General features: G+C 38.0%; 1 protein-coding gene across 1 annotated transcript; it reads left to right on the forward strand.

Moving 5' to 3' along the window:
• The first annotated feature begins 427 nt into the window (after window positions 1–427).
• On the forward strand, window positions 428–4,813 carry LOC111877198 (serine carboxypeptidase-like 27). Its single transcript, XM_023873721.3, has 9 exons — window positions 428–887; window positions 992–1,084; window positions 1,191–1,283; window positions 1,427–1,512; window positions 1,643–1,888; window positions 2,000–2,127; window positions 2,248–2,343; window positions 2,478–2,583; window positions 4,543–4,813. Exons 1-9 carry the CDS (start codon window positions 470–472, stop codon window positions 4,690–4,692), a joined length of 1,416 nt encoding a protein of 471 aa, XP_023729489.1. The 5' UTR covers window positions 428–469; the 3' UTR covers window positions 4,693–4,813.
• Window positions 4,814–23,064: the final 18,251 nt, after the last annotated feature.

Consider the following 23,064-nt stretch of genomic DNA (forward strand, 5'->3'; position numbering starts at 1 on the left):
AAAATATAACATATAATGATTATTTGAAAAACGAAAGATGGTATCTGCTCCAATATGTAGCCATGTATTTTAATCATTCTAACTTTCACATATATGATCATCAAACAAGTTACTTATATATAAATAATATATAAAATTTAGAAAATTCATACTAGATGGTATATTAGTATATTGTTTAACAAATATATGTTGTGAGTAAAATTGTTGGTACAAAAACTATTATGAAAAACACAAAATTAAAGAGATAAAAAAAATATTAACATCTCCAATTTTAATTCATACGACTTTTTACATCTTTTTTAAAATAGGGAAAGATTAATTTTATTAAATAAAAAAATCAAATGGGTATATTTAATTAAACCAATCTCGGATTGTTTCTTAGACTATACTCTAATTCTAGTAATTCAATCAACATATAATAATTTCACAAATCCCAAACACATGCAAAACTCGAGGCTTTTCAGCAGTGATGAAAGGCCATCAGCACTCATCTTCTTCCCTCGTCATCATCTTAGTACTGTTGGCCTTCATCACCACCTTTCTCCGGCCAGCCACCTCCGCTACACCCACTGCTGCCGCCCGTCAACACCGCTACCAACGATACAACGACAAGATTCTCAAGTTGCCCGGACAACCACCTGGTGTCAACTTTAACCAGTATTCCGGCTACATCACCGTTGATAAGAAACAGGGACGAGCTCTTTTCTACTGGTTGATCGAAGTTCCGTCCAGTAATGGCCCTGCATCGTCAAAACCTCTTGTACTCTGGTTGAACGGTGGGCCAGGGTGCTCCTCCATAGCTTATGGAGCGTTTGAGGAAGTGGGACCCTTTCGTGTGGGCCCCGATGGGAAAACTCTCTCCATAAGTCCATATGCTTGGAACAAAGGCAAGTGTTCTACTTTCTAACGTTCATTAATTCCTAATTTCCTATAATCTATTCATAGCTATATACGTGTAATTAACTTATCATGGTTAAATTAATGCATGCAGAGGCCAATTTGCTTTTCATTGATTCACCTGCTGGAGTTGGTTTTTCATATACGAATACTTCCTTTGATCAAATCACCGGTGATGAGAGAACAGGTTTAATTTTTTCTCGTTTTTACTAATAATCTGATGAGATTAATGGATGTGGTTTATGTTTATATATTCTTGGATTAACATTCTTGTGAATTTCGAAATGTTGCAGCGAAAGATGCCCATGCATTTCTTGTTAATTGGTTTCTGAGATTTCCTCAATATAAGCATAGGCCGTTTTACATCGCCGGGGAAAGTTATGCAGGTTTGTTCGATCTTGTCGACTAGAAGAAACCAATCACAATCCATCGTTAAATCTCTAATTAAAGACTGAATTAACCCTACCCATGAAAGCAGTCGGAATTCCATATATAGCTGTCGTTGATCTCGATAAGTATTTAATTTCAGGTCACTACGTTCCCCAACTATCTCAAATTATCGTCAGATTGAATAAAGGCGTCAAGAATCCAGAAATCAACTTCAAAGGTTTCTTGGTAGGCAAATCATCATCATCTTTAATTGATACGTGCTTATCACTCCATGCATGCATGGCTTAATTATAAAGATAGTAATTAAAAGAACAATTTTAGAATTTAAATTAATTAACTTTTATTTTTTGATCAGCTGGGAAACCCATTGCTTGATGATTACTACGACAACATCGGTACATTTGAGTTCTGGTGGAACCACGGGTTAATATCAGATACGACGTATCAAATATTAAACGAATCGTGTCCATACGACTCTTTCTTGTTCCCAAGTGGAGATTGCTACAAATATTTGCTACGAGCTTACTCTGAATTCGGTGACATTAACTTTTATGGCATTTATGACGATCCTTGTGATGATTTGGGCACCAAGCTACCTCTGGTGATATACATACTCTTTCTTACAATACAATTTACGTATTTATTATCTTCTCATGTCTAAATTCATGCATGCATATACTAATTATTTTAAGCTTTCTTATTTCGGTTTAAGCCATGGATGTTTAGAGGGAACAATAATTGCCTCATAAAGTACACAAAGTTGTACATGAATCGCCCCGATGTACAAAAGGCTCTTCATGCTAATGTTACACGATTGCCCTATTCTTGGATCACGTGCAGGTAACGTTCAAACCAAATAAATGATGAACATAAACATGCATTAATCTAGTATATAATTTATATATGTGTAATGTGAAATTGTTAATTGTGAATTGGTCTATTTTGATTAATAACATACAGTGACATCGTTAGAGGTAGTTGGACGGATTCGCCCACGACAATGCTTCCAATTTTCAAGGAGCTCATCAAGGCCGGTATTCGGATATGGGTATTTAGGTAATTTGCCTTCTCTTTTGTTTTCAATGAACAAAATTGTAGTAAAGAAATCAACAGTTAAAGTTAGGAATTGTAAACAAGTCTTTAAATTTTACCTAATTCTATGTAACAATAAATGGAAAAAATGAAAACAGCGGTGACACAGATGCTGTTCTGCCATTGACGGGTACCCGTTACTCTATCAAAGCTTTGAAATTGGAAACCCTAATTGAGTGGCATGCCTGGTATGACAAAGAAAAGGTAAGCACACATGTTCTAATTGAAAATGATAACCATTATATATATATATATATATATATATATATATATATATATATATATATACACACACACACACACAATTTAAATAGATAACCATTACTAATGAAGGTATAAAGTGTCGGAATTTAAAGCTATCAACGACAAAAGAAAGAGTTTTAGATTTTTAAAATTGACGTACATATACAGGATTATAACAAAAAACCCATTTTTTTCGTTAAATTTTTTAGGCCATGTTTTTTATCGAAAAAAACCAAATATACTATTGAACATGATTTTTCGTTCTCTTTCCACATCGATTCATATTGATATACAAAAAATGATTTTTTTCCCAAAAAAAACCTACTTCATTTCTTTGTTTTTTAAAAAGTTAAGGCCTATTTTTTTATTGAAAAAATTTATAAATATATCAAAATTCATATTTTTTGATGCTTTTTAAACATAAATTTATATTGATATAAAAAAATTGAGATTTTGGTATAACTAGTTTTTTAGTTTTTTTATATATCAACATGAATTTCTATGGAAAGAAGACGAAAAGTATTGAACAATGGTATATTTTATTTTTTTTCTGATAAAAACATGGCTTAAAAAAAAATTTTAAACGAAAAAAAGAGGTAAATTTTTTTTGGTAAAGATGTGAGTTTTATGGTATAATTCAGTATATATGCGCCCACTGTATAAGTGTACATCCATTCATTTGTCCGTTGATCGTTTTAAATTCCGATTCTAACGATTGGTTCTTTGTTAATAATGATTCAGTATTAAATCTCATATATATAACATTATTTTTGAATAGAGCATGTATTAAAAAGGAGAAGTGATTCATACACAACAGTTTTTTGTCATACACAACAATTCATGAATTATATAATTGTACAATACAACATTTTAAAGCACCAATTATTGTGTATGGAGAAAAATTGTTGTGTACGGATCAGCTCCTATTAAAAAGTACAATCATTTTCATTTCTCTCTTTAACAAGATTAAAACGATCTTGATGAATATGTATCTTGCATTAATCTCCTTTATATTGTACTAGGTGTGAGACTCATGTATTATATAAGTTTATTTAAAAAAAATTAAATATGAAATTTTAATAATTTGAGAAATTTGAATTTATAAGAAAAATGATTTTTTTTTGAATTATTAATATTAATGAAGCTTTAAAACATTTAATACATTACATATATAAAACATTTTTAATAAATACCTAACATATATATTACCTTACATATTAAATGTGAAATTTAATTTAATAAAATGAAAAATACAATAAAATGACAAGTGGAAAATAGAAAATTCTAAAATTCTAAAAAAATGTCATGTATCCAAATTAAAGAGAAGATGACATGTGACAAAAATATTTTGATTTATTATGGATGATTTTTAGAACAATTTCTTTACAACGTATATATAAGTGAATAACGGATGAATGTTTTTAGCTTATTCTCTCCTTTTTGTTCTAGAGGGGGCAAATATCTCCCCTAATAAATAAAGATTTTTTTTTTGTCAAATGTCACACTCTCATTGATTTGGCCACATGTCATTTTGTGGTTATTTTCATTTAATTTTTTCTCCACATGACATTTTATGGTTTTTTTCATTTTATTAATTTTCACATAGTATTTAAATGTAATAATTGCAATAAATATAATAATAAATACATATCAATTTCATTAATTGAAATTCCTTCTAATTTAAAATTTTTTAAATTAAAGTTTCATTAGTTCCCTTTGATTATTTATCTAAATTATTTGTTTAATTTAAAAGTAAAACTAATAATTTAATTTTAATAATTCGATATATTTCTATTTTTTTCTTATAAATTCAAACTTCTCAAATGTTTAGAATTCCATATATTTTTTTCTTTAAAATGAACCCATATAACACATGGGTCTTACACCTAGTATACTTATATAAGTGTGGTGTATTCATAGGTTGGCGGATGGAGCCAAGTATATAAAGGGATGACATATTTAACAGTGAAGGGGGCAGGTCATGAAGTTCCAATGGATCGCCCAAAGCTTGCTCTTACACTGTTTGCTCATTTCTTGAAGAACATTACGTTACCATCTTCTGCTCATTAATTCTCTTAAATTTTATCCAAAAATAGTGTTTTCAATATTTCTCATTTGGATTTTGTATTATTAATTTGTTACATTTACTTGTTACATGTTTTCATACAATAGCGATTCTGGTTTATGATGATTTGATTTTTCTTGAACGATGTCGATTTTTATTGATAACTAGCAAGATGCGGATAAGATGAAACTAACCTTGATCAACTATTCAAATAAAAAGAGAACTCGAACCTAGTTCTGCAAGCATGAAATAAGAGGATGGCCTCTAATTACGAGGTCACGACAAGGAGGGGGGGGGGAGTTGGAACACCCACACTAAGACTAGGGTGGCCGAATCCAAAACTTCAAACCAAAATCGTATAAACAAATTTAATATTACTCAAAGTTATGACTCATCTAAATTTTAATCAAGAAAATTAATACGAAATATATACCATCAAAATGAAAATTGTCGATGTTTTAATTTTTAAACTCTTGTAAAATTATTTTTTTAACTCTACTTGAATTGTTTTACAAAATTCTTAATTATACTCTAAAGACAATAAACAAATTACAAAAGTAACTCAGAGGTTTACAACCACTTCTACAACAAGTTCAAGGAAATTAACCAAAACATGCCTCATTTCTTTAGTACCAGATTCAAAAAGTTATCGATCAACGACCGATCCATTCTTGAAGCAGCTATTACCCTCGAAGAAGTAAAGTCTGCGGTGTGAAAATGTGGGTCCGACAAGGCTCCAGGTCCCGATGGATTTATGTTTTCATTCATCAAGAAACAATGGGATATAATCATATGTGATATATTCTTAGCTATCCAAGAATTCAAGAAAACCGGAAAAATTGATAGAGGATTTAACTCCTCTTTATCATTTTAGTGCCGAAGATTATAGATCCAAACACTTTGGATGAATTCAGACCGATTAGCTTATCGGTTGTCTTTATAAGATTATCTTGAAGGTGCTAGTCGAAAGGTTAAAAGTTGTGATAGCCAAATTCATTAGCCTAACCCAAACAACTTTCATAAAGAACCATAGCATGCTCGACGACCCGTTGGTTGTAAGTGAAATCATCTCATGGGTTAAGAAATCCAAAATCAAGGTCTTCCTCTTCAAAGTAGACTTTGAAAAGGCTTTTGATTGTGTAGAATGAAAGTAATTGGATTCTATAATGGAAAATATGGACTTTGGGATAAAATGACACAATTGGATTTAGAGCTGTCTCATTTCTATCGGGGTCTCAATAATAGTCAACGGTTTAGCAACCAAAGAATTCTCCCTAGAGAGAGGAATTTAGAAGGGGGACTCACTATCTCCCTTCTTATTTATTATGGCTGATGAGGGACTCAGTATCGCAATGGAAGAAGATACGAGTCAATGCATATTCAAAGGTGTTTCCCTTCCAAATAACGAACCAATCGTGTCTTATTTTCAATATGCGGACGATGCGATTTTCCTAGGAGAATGGTCAACCCCAAATGCCAAGAATTTCATCGGAGTACTTCCTCGTAGTTTTCAGGGAGTATCCCATGTTGGAGATAGTCCAAGAAGGGTGTCATCCAGTTTGGTTGTTCGGATGAAAGCGTGCCTACCTGTGTAACATCCATAAAATTCAAGCCAATTTAAAGCTTTTCAACCATTCGAAAATAATTACTTATTACAAAGTGTTTTCCAAATAGTTTATGTCAGAGTATCCTATAAATCGAATTCCCGCTATCATCTGAAGTACCTGAAACAAAATCCAAAACTGTAAGCCCGACGCTTAGTGATTTTCCCCAAAATACCCGCACAATAAATAACACACATATAATAACAACATACTATAGGCCCAATCAACCATCGGGTTGGAATGCCCCAGGCCCTCAACCATCGAGTTGGAATGCCACCATACTAAGGGTCCAATCATCCTCAGGATGGTATACCCTCGCCCCACAACCATCAGGTTAGAATGCCCACATACTATCAGTCAAATCATCCTCGGGATGGAATACTCTCGGCCCATAACCATCTCGGTCTGTTAGCTCTCACACAAAGCAGATAAGCCTCAACCGCCAATCAATCATGTGCACATATATCAGATAATCACGTAACAGTCTACAGACAGACAAACCGATCTACAAATCACTAAGCATGACAACATCCTATCTACCAGGATACCGATCTAAATGATCATAACCACATACATCCTATCTACTAGGATACCGATCTAACAGATCACACTAACAATAAAGCAAGATAACAATACAAAGGTCCAGCCTTGGTGCCTTCGACCCTTGAGTATAATGAAAAGAACTTACCTCGCAAGTAGTGTTGAATTAGACTGAAAGTCTCAAACCGCCGTCTCACTGAAAATCACGAACTATCCAAAATAACGAATACTAAGTCAACACATGGGATATCAATCTTGACTAAGGGTCCACATAGTCCATTTTCCTTTTCTCTAATTTGGGCCAAGGCCCACTATCAAATTCACTATCCAAAAGTCCATATACATAAGGCCCATCATTGGCCCAATCTTCCCAATTGGGCCCCAACTCCCTAATCTGGCCTCATTTTAAGATCTATCACCACTACCAGCCCAAAGCACATCTATTCAGAAAGCCCAGCAAGCCCATCAAGTCCCATGTCAAACTGGCCTAAAAAGGAGCCCAATCCCGAAGCCCAAATCGCCAAAAGCCCAACAGAGGGCGTACGTGGGACGTACTCCGCTTTACGTTGACCACCATCGGGGTGGTTGACTCAGTATGCTGGGTGTACCGAAATTACGCGTGACATGCACAAATTTCACCAAAACCCTAATAAGTGCTTAATGGGTTAAGCATTTAAGCCCAAACTCCTGATCCATCGACCAAATGTGCCTTAGAACCATAAAGTCTTGAACTTTAAGACTTTGCACGTCCAGAAAGTTCTTAATACATGGTGTTAACGCATTAATACCTTTCTACTACATGCATGGGACACTTTTAGCTATTGGGACATCATTTTTATCACTTAGGACCCTTTCTAGGGTCTGAAAGGACAACTTATTTCGATCAAAACATAACTTGCACCAACTTGGGACTTTTTGGACAAGAAACGGTTTCATAAAGCTAGCATAGCAAGATCTACATCATACAAGCATAAAGGTTGGAGCTTTTTATCTCCTGGAGCTTCTAGAGCACAAAGAAACCTGTAACGCTCGTAGATCCGGGCTAGTTAATTTAGAGATAATAGGGGTCGAAAATGACTTTTCGACAAAAGATTAATAAAACCCAAGTTGTATAATATGTCTCAAGGGTTCCGTACATATAAAGAACGCTGAAATCCGAGTTATAACAAAGAAGTTATGGCCCGTCGAAGTTTTACGACAAAACCGGCACAACACCGGGAGACGTAAATAGTGAATTTACGATGGAGAACTTTTTAGCCTTAGTGATATAAACCAAATTTGTAGTATACATTAAACCGAGAACATCCATAAAAAGAACGCCCAAATCTGACTTTGTATGAGGAAGTTATGATTTTTCTAAGATTCGGCTTATCAGTGTACAACCCGAAACTCGAATTTTAGTTCGAGCGGTTTTTTGCTTACGCAACCTTAATAAGAGTTGAAGATCTCATTAATAGGAACTCAAAGCAGAAATAGAGAAACATTGTAGTATGGACCTGGTGACCTATATAGGTAAACACTGGCAGCAATGGACCTAGCACCCTATAGATGAGCACTGGCAGCTGCGCCACAACCCGTAGATGTTTTAGATCTACCGTAAACATCCTAGCACCTGCGCTCTAAGGATAGTATCGGAAACTGCGCCTAATAGGGAGCCTTATGACCATGACAGTAGCGTTTAAAGGTCAATACCGACAGAAGCGCCTCATAAAAAATATCCCAATTCTGGCAGCTGCGCCTACGCGATAATATTAGCAGTTGCGCTTGACCACTGTGTCATTGGCAGCAATGGACTTCATGTTGTTTCCTTAGGATGATCCTTAGGAATGAATGAACAAGGGTTAGCTGATCCTTAGGGTAAATCCTTAAGAAGATAATGAGGATTGGGTAATTGGCTTGATTGTTTAATGTTTAAATATAATAATTATATTATTGTGGGTTGAAAACCCTATGTCCTCACCAGGTTTCTCAACCTGACCCACTCAGTTTATTTATATCACAGGTGTCGATATGAAGTTACATTACACTGAGAGATTTAAAAGAGATGTAGATCACTAGTGTAAATGAATGTAAGTTCTATTTATGCTTATGTTTTTGTATTGACAATGACATCCCAAATGTTTTAAAAGTGAATAAAAAAAATACATTTCTTTAGAAATGCTTTGATAACGCAATTATCATGTTTTTCTAGGAACAAATTCCGCAACATTTTTATTAAAAGAGGTACTCTGATTTTTAAAAAGCATAAACAAAATCGGTCTTTTCTAGCCGTGAAAATGGGGATGTCACAGTTGGTATCAGAGCATTAGTTTAAGCGAACTAGGAATATGGATTTATTTCAAGACTTAAACTTAGAATGCTAAGCGATGATTGTGAGGTGTGAGCACTAGCTTATTTTAGGAATTGTGCCTAAAATGCTTTTATGTGCTTAATGCTTGTGCCTGATATGCTGTTATTTGTTCGGATCTATGGTCTATTGCCGACCGGATCTGGAAACCTTATGTGTTTAGGATTCTAAGAATTTAACTACGATATTAGAACTAGCATATAAACGTTTCAGAGTGATAAGGATGATTTAAACGTCAATCCTAAATAAAGATCTAGATTCACCTTATTCGATGTATAGATCAAGATGCCAAGGACCCGTAGCGGAAACGTGAATGCAAATGGGAACCGAGATCAGCCCCCAGTGATACAACAAATAACAGTCGTAGTAGAAGTTGCACCTAAGCCAATCACCATGGCTGGAGTACAAGCCATGATGTGGGCTATGTTAGCTGAACAAAGGAAAGAAATGAGGCAGATGTTGCATGAAAATAGGGACGAACCTACAATGCCAGTTGAACAACCCGAATTGAACGATCGGCAGTCAGAAGGAGGGAACTATAGTGGGACCGTTGGTCAAGCCAACCCACCAATAGTTCGACAAAACAACCAGGATGACGGAGTCGAGAGGAATGGATGCAAGTACAAGGATTTTCTGACTTGCAAGCCATCGAATTTCACTGGAAAGGAAGATTCGATCGGGGTCATGGATTGGATCTCAGAGATGGAGTTAGCTTTCATGACGTGTGGATGCAGAGGCAAACTACAAACCACGTTTGCGGTACGCCAGTTCAGAGGAGGCGCGGTTTGTTGGTGGAACACTCTGGGGAAGACTCTAAGCCCCAATGAGCCCCTGCAACTGACGTGGGCAGAGTTTTTGGTGCAGTTAAAACGTAAGTACTGCTCAGCCCTAAATCTACTCGAGTTAGAAAACCAATTCCTTACCTTAAAGAAAGGAAGCATGTCTATTGATGAATACACCAAAAACTTCACAGAAAAGATGGAGTTCGCCTTGCGCTTGTTCCGGATGAGCTGACAAAAATCGAAAAGTACGCAAAAGGACTTCCATGGGAGTACGCGGTGCCAGTACGTCAAGCACCTACTCTGGAAGCATCTATCTGGGCTGCCAAATCTGTGGAGGATATGATTAAGGGAAGAGCTGCCAGCAAGGTTGAGGTTGGTGAAAAGAGGAAATTTGAAGGATCGGCAAGGCCTGTTGAGAAGAGAAATTCCAATACGAGGAAGTTTAGAGGAGGGGGAAGTGAAGAAAGATGGTGCAAAAAGTGAAAAAAGAAACACACTGGAAAATGCGGTGAGGAGGTGACTTGTTTCAAGTGTGGGAAGCATGGGCACTATGCCAACGAGTGTACATTCAAAAAAAGGGTGTGTTACGGATGTAACAAGGAAGGGCACTTCAAGAAAGACTGCCCAAAGAGAGAGGGGGGGATACAAAGCCAAATGTACCGCCAAAGCCAAAGGCGAGAGCATTTCAAATGATCCTTGATGAAGCAGATGACAATGCGAGGATTCAGGAGTGAAGGCTTGACATCCAAAGATCGAGTTATGAAGTAGTCGTGTAGATAGTACCTCGTGATGTAGCCTGTTAGAGGCATAGTCTAGGGTGAACTTGAACACCTATGTAATCATTTCAAAGAATAATATAAAACCCTCGTTTTGTTATCTGGTTTGTTAAGCTATTATGTGATTATTCTTGTATGGTGACTTGGAAAACTGCAAGACAATACTTGGGACGGGTATGAGTAGGTGTGAATGATAGCAGAGGCCTATACTACTGGAAGCACAGGACTCACACTTGGATCAGGGAAAGTCAAAAGGTTACCAAGGAGCTAGGAATTGATTCCATTTTATTCAAGTATGTCGTTATCATCATTTCGGTAATGACTAAGAAGATGATTGTTATTCCGACCCTAGTGGTCATATCAAATCTAGTCTGACTGAGATGAATATGCTACGTGGTTCAGAGAACCAAGTTTGATATAACATCCGACTTAAGCCGGAAGATTGAAATAAAAGATAATCGAAGCAACCAATAGGAGTATCGTGAATCGCCGTTAAAGTAAGAAGCTTGTAGCTAGAAATGCTACATATTGAAAGGTGATTGTATCACATTAGAACATGAAGGAAGGTATAGTCTGTTCTGGAATTTGACTCTAAGAGACCTGAGTCTGAGCGTTGCAACATACGATGAGAGGTCATTAGAATATAACACATCGGTCCATGATAGTAATAAAAGAACTTATGTTAAGTTCGTATCCAGTGAGGATCAAGATTGTGACTTGAAGGTCATAATTTGGAGTCTAACGTGAGATAGGGAGCAAGTGCAAGATCGAGCACCGCTTGCAGTCAGGAAGTCTTAGAGTTAGATACTCGTTCGAAGAAACATCAAAGTTATGATTATTACTTATGATGAAGAGGTAACGTATGGAGTCATCATGTGAGCCTTGTTTCGTTGATGATTCCGGGATGTAATCATCCTAAGGGGGAGATAATTTTAACGCCCGTAGATTCGAGCTACTCAATTTAGAGATAATAGGGGTCGAAAATGACTTTTCGACAAAAGATTATTTAGAATAAATAATCTTACCCAAGTTGTATAATATGTCTCAAGGTTTTTGTACATATAAAGAACGCCGAAATCCGAGTTATAACAAAGAAGTTATGGCTCGTCGAAGTTTTACGGCAAAACCAGCACATCACCGGGAGACGTAAATATTGAATTTATGATGGATGACTTTTTAGCCTTAGTGATCTAAACCAAAGTTGTAGTATACATTAAACCGAGAACATCCATAAAAAGAACGCCCAAATCTGACTTCGTATGAGGAAGTTATGATTTTTCTAAGATTCGGCTTAGCAGTGTACAACCCGAAACTCGAATTTTAGTTCGAGCGGTTTTTGGCTTATTCAACCTTAATGAGAGTTGAATATCTCATCAATAGGAGCTCAACGGTAAAAACATAGACGAAAATGGAGTCCGTATGTAGAAGTTATGAATTTTACGCGGACATTTAACAGTATAATCTCCTCCTACTGTTAAATTTAAGATCGGTCGAGAATTATGTAACGCCCGTAGATCCGGGCTAGTCAATTTAGAGACGTTAGGCGTCAAAAATGACTTTTTGATGGAAGATTAGGTAGAAGGATTAATCTTAACCAAGTTGTAGTATATGTCACAAGGTTTCCGTGCATATAAAGAACGCCAAAATCCGAGTTATAACGAAGAAGTTATGGCCCGTCGAAGTTTCGCGACAGAACCGGCACGACGCAATGCAACGTAAAAGGTGAATTTACGTTAGAGCGGTATTTAGCCAAAGCGATCTAAATGAGAATCGAAGATCTCATTGTTGGTAGCGAAGCAATAAAAAGTTAGGCGAGAACGGACGTCAAACGAAGAAGTTATGAATTTTTAACGAAAGTTTCTGTCCCGGCCTATTAAAAATAAATAATAAAAATAAAAGTCAAAATTAGCCGACGGAGTCTAAACGAAAGTTGTAGATCGTAGTCTCACCTTCGCGTGGATATAAAGAACGTCGAAAACGGAGTTCGTATGAAGAAGATATGAATTTCCGAAGATTATTAAATAATTTGTATTTATTTTTAATCTTTAATTCGGAAGCATTATCCGAAGGAGTCACCGGCCTGATCCGAGGTACGCGCCGCGTACTCGAGTACGCCCCGCGTACTCCGAAGTGTCGACATTCGCAGCAAGTGGCTTCGGATGACGAACGCAGTGACGTTTTTCGGACCAGTACGCCCCGCGTACTGGCGTACGCCCCGCGTACGTACGAGGCTCAGCCTCTATAAAAGGAATCCGAAGGCAGCCGATAGTTTGGCCAATTTCTCCTCTTCTTTCTCCCATTTTGCATCGGTTTGCGTGCCAGAAATACCCCGAAGCCCCGGTATTGTTCTCAAGCCCCGAAGCAAGTCCCGAGATCCCGAAGATCCCGAGAAGTGCGGTTCCCGAGCCGAAGCTCTGCCCGCGAGAAGTTCGATTTTTGAAGAGATCTTCCAGATCTGCTGAGGATTACTACTTCTGCAAGTCGTAGTGCTGTCCGATCATCTTCTGATCAAGTGAGTGTGTAGTTATTTTCTTCTAACGCATAATTATTAAGTATTTTCGTTGAAATACGTGCTACGTGAATAATATAAAGTTGTTTATATGGATGGATGTATAGTCCCTTTCATAAACACGGGTATAATACAAGTATTGTTTGAATGTATTAAGTGTACATTTGGGAGAGTATATGGTTACTTTCTTCTAACACATGAATATGAAGTATTTGGTATAAAATACGTGCTATGTGTTTATATATTGTTGTTTATTTGAGATGAGTATGGAATGAATGTTTTACATAGTTTTAAAATGAGATAAACTATATGTGTATTCTAGATCTACAAATATGTTGGGTAGAACATGGGTAGATGAGTTAGTTGGTATGTGATAAAATGATGAGGTATGAAAGATGATTAAGAATGATATTGGTAGATGCACCAATTAAAGAACGTCATAAGACTAGCAGATGTGCTGTAGAATAATATCGGTAGATGCACCAAGTAGTGAATGTCGTGATCCTAGCAAATGCGCTTATAGGATAAAGTCGGCAGATGCGCCAAATAGAGATTGTCATAACAATAGCAGATGCGCTTATAGGATAATCTTGGCAGATGCGCTTATAAGATAATGTCGGCAGATGTGCCTAAAAGAGAATGTCATAAACCTGGCAGTCGCGCCTCATAGTGTATGACGTAATCCTGGCAGAGGCGCTTAAAGGATAATGTTGGCAGATGCGCCTTATGTAGCAATGGAAGTTTCTGTAAATTCCTTAGGTCAATCCTTAGGAATGAAGGAATGACGAGTAGTTGAATTCCTAGGGTAAAATCCTAAGAAACATAATAGGGATGAGTAATTGAGTTGATTGTTTGGTGGTTGAATATAATAATTGTATTATTGTGGGTTGAAAACCCTATATGCTCACCAGGCTCCCAAGCCTGACCCACTCAGTTTTCTTTGCATTACAGGTAATGGCACAAGAGTATAAGTTGGTGGACTTGACGAGAGATTTTGGATTATAGGCCAGTAGTTATGAATAACTGTTGTAAGGTCTATTTATTATTGTTTATGCTTTTGGTCTGTATCGGAACATGACATCCCGAGGTTTTATTATTTAATGAAAATACATTCTCTTTGAGAAACGTTTTGATGAATGGTTATCATATTTTATTTTGGGAACAAATTCCGCAACCGTTTTCTTTAAACGATCACTCTGATTTATAAAACAAAGCATAAACAAATCGGTCTTTTCTGGCCGTGAAAATGGGGATGTCACAGTTGGTATCAGAGCACTAGTTTAAGCGAACTAGGAATTTGTAGGATTTCTAGACTTAAACTTAGAGTGCTAAGTAATGGTTGTGAGGAGTGTGTCTAACATATGTTAGGTAGTACACCTTAAATTGACACAAGCACTAGTTTATTTTAGGAATGATGCCTAAAATGCTCTTATGTGCAAAGTGTTTTGTGTGATAGCTATATTGATGCTATTATTTGTTTGGATCTATGGTCTGTTGCCGACCGGATCTGGAAACCTTATGTGTGTAGGATTCTAAGCGTACGTCTACGATATTAGAACTAGCATGTAAACGTTTCGGCGTGATAAGGATGATTTGAATATCTATCGTGAATGAGGATCTAATTTCACCTTATTCGGTGTATAGATCAAAAATGGTGAGGACAAGAAGTGGAGTTGGAAATGCTGATGAAAACAGGAATCAACCACCAGTGATTGAACAAGTACCTGTCGTAGCAGCAACACCTGAGCCAATAACCATGGCTGGTGTGCAAATGATGATTCAGACGATGTTGGATCGTCAGATGGATGAAACTAGACGGTTGCTTCAACAGAATCGTGAAGAACTGTCAATTCGTGTGGAGGAGCCTGAATTAAATGAAGGGCACTCGGAAGGTGGAAACTTCAGTGGGTTTGTTGGTCAAGCCAACCCACCGATAGTTAGGCAAGACAACCATGGTGGAAGGAATGATGGAATGGGATGCAAGTACAAGGACTTTCTAACTTGCAAACCATCGACCTTCAATGGAAAGGAGGATCTGATTGGAGTTATGGATTGGATTTCCGAAATGGAGTTAGCCTTCATGACTTGTGACTGCAGAGGCAAGTTGCAAACTATCTATGCAGTACGTCAGTTCAGGGGTGGGGTTGTTCGTTGGTGGAACACTTTGGGGAAGATCCTAAGTCCTAATGAGCCACTGCAACTGACCTGGGCAGAGTTCTTGGTGCAATTCAAGCGCAAGTTCTGCTCTGCTCAAAATCTATTGGAGTTGGAGAATAAGTTTCTGATATTGAAGAAAGGCAGCATGTCAGTGGATGAATACACTAATGCCTTCACAGACAAGATGGAGTTTGCTTTACGCATCGTCCCAGACGAGCTGACAAAAGTCGACCGATACGCAAAGGGACTCCCTTGGGAGTATGCGGTGCCAGTGCGTCAAGCACCTACTCTAGAGGCAGCTATTTGGGCTGCCAAGTCTGTTGAGAATATGATCAAGGGGAGGACTGACAGTAAGGTTGAAGTCGGTGAGAAGAGAAAGTTAGAAGGAACTTCAGGTTCTAATGAGAAAAGAAAATCCTCGAATTCTGGAGGAGGAGGGAGAGATGAGGCACGGTGGTGCGATAAGTGCAAGAAGAAGCACTCAGGAAAATGTGGCGTGGAAGTGACATGTTTCAAGTGTGGAAAGCATGGGCATTACGCCGATGAATGTATTTTCAACAAAAAGGTGTGTTACGAATGTAACGAAGAGGGGCACTTCAAGCAAGACTGCCCGAGGAAAAATCAAGCAGCAAGGCTAGAGGTGCCGCCAAAGCTAAAGGCAAGAGCATTTCAAATGATCCTTGATGAAGCAGATGGCAATGCAAGGAATCAGGAATAAGGATCTTATATCTAAAGATCAAGTTATAAAGTAGCGATACGAAAAGTAACATGTGGTGTAGCCTATTAGAGGCATAGTATAGGGTGAACTTGAACTTTTGTGTAACCGTTTCAAGGAATTAATATAAACCCTAGTTTTGTTAACTGATGTGTTGAATGATTGTCTGATTTTCTTGTATGGTGACTTGGTCGACTACGAGACAAAACTTGGGACGAGTATGAGTAGGTGTGAAAGGTAGTAGATGCATATACTACCGGAAGCACAGGACTCGCACTTGGATCAGGGAAAGTCACAAGGTTACCAAGAAGCTAGTGATCGATTCCATTTTATTCTGGTATGTCATTACCATTGTTTCAGTAATGACTAGTAAGATGGTTCTTGTTCCGACCCTAGTGGTCATGTTTAAATTGAGTCCGACTACGAGGAGTTTGTTACGTGGTTCGTGGAACCAAGTTTGATGTAACATCTGACTTAAGTCAGCAGGTTGAAGTTAATGCGATTGATAGTGTCGCTCTCGTTGTTAAAAGAAGTTTGTAGGTAGAAATGCTACATGATGAAATGTGATTAAATCACATTAGAATATGAAGGAAGGTATATTCCATTCTGGAATTTAACTTTATTAAAAACCGAGTCTAAGCGTCGCATCGTGCGATGAGAGGTCGATAGAGCACGACCCATCGGTTTGTTACAATAGATAAAGGAAGATATTTATCCTGAGAAGAAGAAGGAGTCCACAATGAGGACTTATTTGGTAACTTGAAGGTTACGATTTAAAGTACAACATAGTACGATAAGCAGATGCAAGATTGGGCATCGTCTGCGGTCAAGAAAGCCATAGAGTTAAATACTCTTTCAAGGAAACATAGAAGTTACGGTTATTACCTAGGATGAATAATTAATGTGTGGAATCATTATGCAACTCTTATTTCGCTGATGATTCCGGGACGTAATCATCCTAAGGGGGAGATAATTGTAACGCCCGTAGATCCGGGCTAGTCAATTTAGAGACGTTAGGCGTCAAAAATGACTTTTTGATGGAAGATTAGGTAGAAGGATTAATCTTAACCAAGTTGTAGTATATGTCACAAGGTTTCCGTGCATATAAAGAACGCCAAAATCCGAGTTATAACGAAGAAGTTATGGCCCGTCGAAGTTTCGCGACAGAACCGGCACGACGCAATGCAACGTAAAAGGTGAATTTACGTTAGAGCGGTATTTAGCCAAAGCGATCTAAATGAGAATCGAAGATCTCATTGTTGGTAGCGAAGCAATAAAAAGTTAGGCGAGAACGGACGTCAAACGAAGAAGTTATGAATTTTTAACGAAAGTTTCTGTCCCGGCCTATTAAAAATAAATAATAAAAATAAAAGTCAAAATTAGCCGACGGAGTCTAAACGAAAGTTGTAGATCGTAGTCTCACCTTCGCGTGGATATAAAGAACGTCGAAAACGGAGTTCGTATGAAGAAGATATGAATTTCCGAAGATTATTAAATAATTTGTATTTATTTTTAATCTTTAATTCGGAAGCATTATCCGAAGGAGTCACCGGCCTGATCCGAGGTACGCGCCGCGTACTCGAGTACGCCCCGCGTACTCCGAAGTGTCGACATTCGCAGCAAGTGGCTTCGGATGACGAACGCAGTGACGTTTTTCGGACCAGTACGCCCCGCGTACTGGCGTACGCCCCGCGTACGTACGAGGCTCAGCCTCTATAAAAGGAATCCGAAGGCAGCCGATAGTTTGGCCAATTTCTCCTCTTCTTTCTCCCATTTTGCATCGGTTTGCGTGCCAGAAATACCCCGAAGCCCCGGTATTGTTCTCAAGCCCCGAAGCAAGTCCCGAGATCCCGAAGATCCCGAGAAGTGTGGTTCCCGAGCCGAAGCTCTGCCCGCGAGAAGTTCGATTTTTGAAGAGATCTTCCAGATCTGCTGAGGATTACTACTTCTGCAAGTCGTAGTGCTGTCCGATCATCTTCTGATCAAGTGAGTGTGTAGTTATTTTCTTCTAACGCATAATTATTAAGTATTTTCGTTGAAATACGTGCTACGTGAATAATATAAAGTTGTTTATATGGATGGATGTATAGTCCCTTTCATAAACACGGGTATAATACAAGTATTGTTTGAATGTATTAAGTGTACATTTGGGAGAGTATATGGTTACTTTCTTCTAACACATGAATATGAAGTATTTGGTATAAAATACGTGCTATGTGTTTATATATTGTTGTTTATTTGAGATGAGTATGGAATGAATGTTTTACATAGTTTTAAAATGAGATAAACTATATGTGTATTCTAGATCTACAAATATGTTGGGTAGAACATGGGTAGATGAGTTAGTTGGTATGTGATAAAATGATGAGGTATGAAAGATGATTAAGAATGATATTGGTAGATGCATCAATTAAAGAACGTCATAAGACTAGCAGATGTGCTGTAGAATAATATCGGTAGATGCACCAAGTAGTGAATGTCGTGATCCTAGCAAATGCGCTTATAGGATAAAGTCGGCAGATGCGCCAAATAGAGATTGTCATAACAATAGCAGATGCGCTTATAGGATAATCTTGGCAGATGCGCTTATAAGATAATGTCGGCAGATGTGCCTAAAAGAGAATGTCATAAACCTGGCAGTCGCGCCTCATAGTGTATGACGTAATCCTGGCAGAGGCGCTTAAAGGATAATGTTGGCAGATGCGCCTTATGTAGCAATGGAAGTTTCTGTAAATTCCTTAGGTCAATCCTTAGGAATGAAGGAATGACGAGTAGTTGAATTCCTAGGGTAAAATCCTAAGAAACATAATAGGGATGAGTAATTGAGTTGATTGTTTGGTGGTTGAATATAATAATTGTATTATTGTGGGTTGAAAACCCTATATGCTCACCAGGCTCCCAAGCCTGACCCACTCAGTTTTCTTTGCATTACAGGTAATGGCACAAGAGTATAAGTTGGTGGACTTGACGAGAGATTTTGGATTATAGGCCAGTAGTTATGAATAACTGTTGTAAGGTCTATTTATTATTGTTTATGCTTTTGGTCTGTATCGGAACATGACATCCCGAGGTTTTATTATTTAATGAAAATACATTCTCTTTGAGAAACGTTTTGATGAATGGTTATCATATTTTATTTTGGGAACAAATTCCGCAACCGTTTTCTTTAAACGATCACTCTGATTTATAAAACAAAGCATAAACAAATCGGTCTTTTCTGGCCGTGAAAATGGGGATGTCACAGTTGGTATCAGAGCACTAGTTTAAGCGAACTAGGAATTTGTAGGATTTCTAGACTTAAACTTAGAGTGCTAAGTAATGGTTGTGAGGAGTGTGTCTAACATATGTTAGGTAGTACACCTTAAATTGACACAAGCACTAGTTTATTTTAGGAATGATGCCTAAAATGCTCTTATGTGCAAAGTGTTTTGTGTGATAGCTATATTGATGCTATTATTTGTTTGGATCTATGGTCTGTTGCCGACCGGATCTGGAAACCTTATGTGTGTAGGATTCTAAGCGTACGTCTACGATATTAGAACTAGCATGTAAACGTTTCGGCGTGATAAGGATGATTTGAATATCTATCGTGAATGAGGATCTAATTTCACCTTATTCGGTGTATAGATCAAAAATGGTGAGGACAAGAAGTGGAGTTGGAAATGCTGATGAAAACAGGAATCAACCACCAGTGATTGAACAAGTACCTGTCGTAGCAGCAACACCTGAGCCAATAACCATGGCTGGTGTGCAAATGATGATTCAGACGATGTTGGATCGTCAGATGGATGAAACTAGACGGTTGCTTCAACAGAATCGTGAAGAACTGTCAATTCGTGTGGAGGAGCCTGAATTAAATGAAGGGCACTCGGAAGGTGGAAACTTCAGTGGGTTTGTTGGTCAAGCCAACCCACCGATAGTTAGGCAAGACAACCATGGTGGAAGGAATGATGGAATGGGATGCAAGTACAAGGACTTTCTAACTTGCAAACCATCGACCTTCAATGGAAAGGAGGATCTGATTGGAGTTATGGATTGGATTTCCGAAATGGAGTTAGCCTTCATGACTTGTGACTGCAGAGGCAAGTTGCAAACTATCTATGCAGTACGTCAGTTCAGGGGTGGGGTTGTTCGTTGGTGGAACACTTTGGGGAAGATCCTAAGTCCTAATGAGCCACTGCAACTGACCTGGGCAGAGTTCTTGGTGCAATTCAAGCGCAAGTTCTGCTCTGCTCAAAATCTATTGGAGTTGGAGAATAAGTTTCTGATATTGAAGAAAGGCAGCATGTCAGTGGATGAATACACTAATGCCTTCACAGACAAGATGGAGTTTGCTTTACGCATCGTCCCAGACGAGCTGACAAAAGTCGACCGATACGCAAAGGGACTCCCTTGGGAGTATGCGGTGCCAGTGCGTCAAGCACCTACTCTAGAGGCAGCTATTTGGGCTGCCAAGTCTGTTGAGAATATGATCAAGGGGAGGACTGACAGTAAGGTTGAAGTCGGTGAGAAGAGAAAGTTAGAAGGAACTTCAGGTTCTAATGAGAAAAGAAAATCCTCGAATTCTGGAGGAGGAGGGAGAGATGAGGCACGGTGGTGCGATAAGTGCAAGAAGAAGCACTCAGGAAAATGTGGCGTGGAAGTGACATGTTTCAAGTGTGGAAAGCATGGGCATTACGCCGATGAATGTATTTTCAACAAAAAGGTGTGTTACGAATGTAACGAAGAGGGGCACTTCAAGCAAGACTGCCCGAGGAAAAATCAAGCAGCAAGGCTAGAGGTGCCGCCAAAGCTAAAGGCAAGAGCATTTCAAATGATCCTTGATGAAGCAGATGGCAATGCAAGGAATCAGGAATAAGGATCTTATATCTAAAGATCAAGTTATAAAGTAGCGATACGAAAAGTAACATGTGGTGTAGCCTATTAGAGGCATAGTATAGGGTGAACTTGAACTTTTGTGTAACCGTTTCAAGGAATTAATATAAACCCTAGTTTTGTTAACTGATGTGTTGAATGATTGTCTGATTTTCTTGTATGGTGACTTGGTCGACTACGAGACAAAACTTGGGACGAGTATGAGTAGGTGTGAAAGGTAGTAGATGCATATACTACCGGAAGCACAGGACTCGCACTTGGATCAGGGAAAGTCACAAGGTTACCAAGAAGCTAGTGATCGATTCCATTTTATTCTGGTATGTCATTACCATTGTTTCAGTAATGACTAGTAAGATGGTTCTTGTTCCGACCCTAGTGGTCATGTTTAAATTGAGTCCGACTACGAGGAGTTTGTTACGTGGTTCGTGGAACCAAGTTTGATGTAACATCTGACTTAAGTCAGCAGGTTGAAGTTAATGCGATTGATAGTGTCGCTCTCGTTGTTAAAAGAAGTTTGTAGGTAGAAATGCTACATGATGAAATGTGATTAAATCACATTAGAATATGAAGGAAGGTATATTCCATTCTGGAATTTAACTTTATTAAAAACCGAGTCTAAGCGTCGCATCGTGCGATGAGAGGTCGATAGAGCACGACCCATCGGTTTGTTACAATAGATAAAGGAAGATATTTATCCTGAGAAGAAGAAGGAGTCCACAATGAGGACTTATTTGGTAACTTGAAGGTTACGATTTAAAGTACAACATAGTACGATAAGCAGATGCAAGATTGGGCATCGTCTGCGGTCAAGAAAGCCATAGAGTTAAATACTCTTTCAAGGAAACATAGAAGTTACGGTTATTACCTAGGATGAATAATTAATGTGTGGAATCATTATGCAACTCTTATTTCGCTGATGATTCCGGGACGTAATCATCCTAAGGGGGAGATAATTGTAACGCCCGTAGATCCGGGCTAGTCAATTTAGAGACGTTAGGCGTCAAAAATGACTTTTTGATGGAAGATTAGGTAGAAGGATTAATCTTAACCAAGTTGTAGTATATGTCACAAGGTTTCCGTGCATATAAAGAACGCCAAAATCCGAGTTATAACGAAGAAGTTATGGCCCGTCGAAGTTTCGCGACAGAACCGGCACGACGCAATGCAACGTAAAAGGTGAATTTACGTTAGAGCGGTATTTAGCCAAAGCGATCTAAATGAGAATCGAAGATCTCATTGTTGGTAGCGAAGCAATAAAAAGTTAGGCGAGAACGGACGTCAAACGAAGAAGTTATGAATTTTTAACGAAAGTTTCTGTCCCGGCCTATTAAAAATAAATAATAAAAATAAAAGTCAAAATTAGCCGACGGAGTCTAAACGAAAGTTGTAGATCGTAGTCTCACCTTCGCGTGGATATAAAGAACGTCGAAAACGGAGTTCGTATGAAGAACCCATAGATGTTTTAGATCTACGGTAAACGTCCTAACAGTTGCGCTCTAAGGACAGTATCGGAAGCTGCGCCTAATAGAGAGCCTTATGACCATGACAGTAGCGTTTAAAGGTCAATACCGACAGAAGTTCCTCATAGAAAATGTCCCAATTCTGGCAGCTGCACCTACACGATAATATTAGCAGCTGCGCTTGACCACTGTGTCATTGGCAACAATGGACTTCATGTTGTTTCCTTAGGATGATCCTTAGGAATGAATGAACAAGGGTTAGCTGATCCTTAGGGTAAATCCTTAAGAAGATAATGGGAATGGGTAATTGGGTTGATTGTTTGATGTTTAAATATAATAATTATATTATTGTGGGTTGAAAACCCTATGTCCTCACCAGGTTTTCCAACCTGACCCACTCAGTTTATTTATATCACAGGTGTCGATATGAAGTTACATTACACTGAGAGATTTAAAAGAGATGTAAATCACTAGTATAAATGAATGTAAGTTCTGCTTATGCTTATGTTTCTGTATTGACGATGACATCCAAATGTTTTAAAAGTGAATAAAAAATACATTTCTTTAGAAATGTTTGATAACGGAATTATCATGTTTTTCTGGGAACAAATT

This window comes from Lactuca sativa, chromosome 8 (assembly GCF_002870075.4).
Source record: "Lactuca sativa cultivar Salinas chromosome 8, Lsat_Salinas_v11, whole genome shotgun sequence".
NCBI classification, from domain to species: Eukaryota; Viridiplantae; Streptophyta; class Magnoliopsida; order Asterales; family Asteraceae; genus Lactuca; species Lactuca sativa.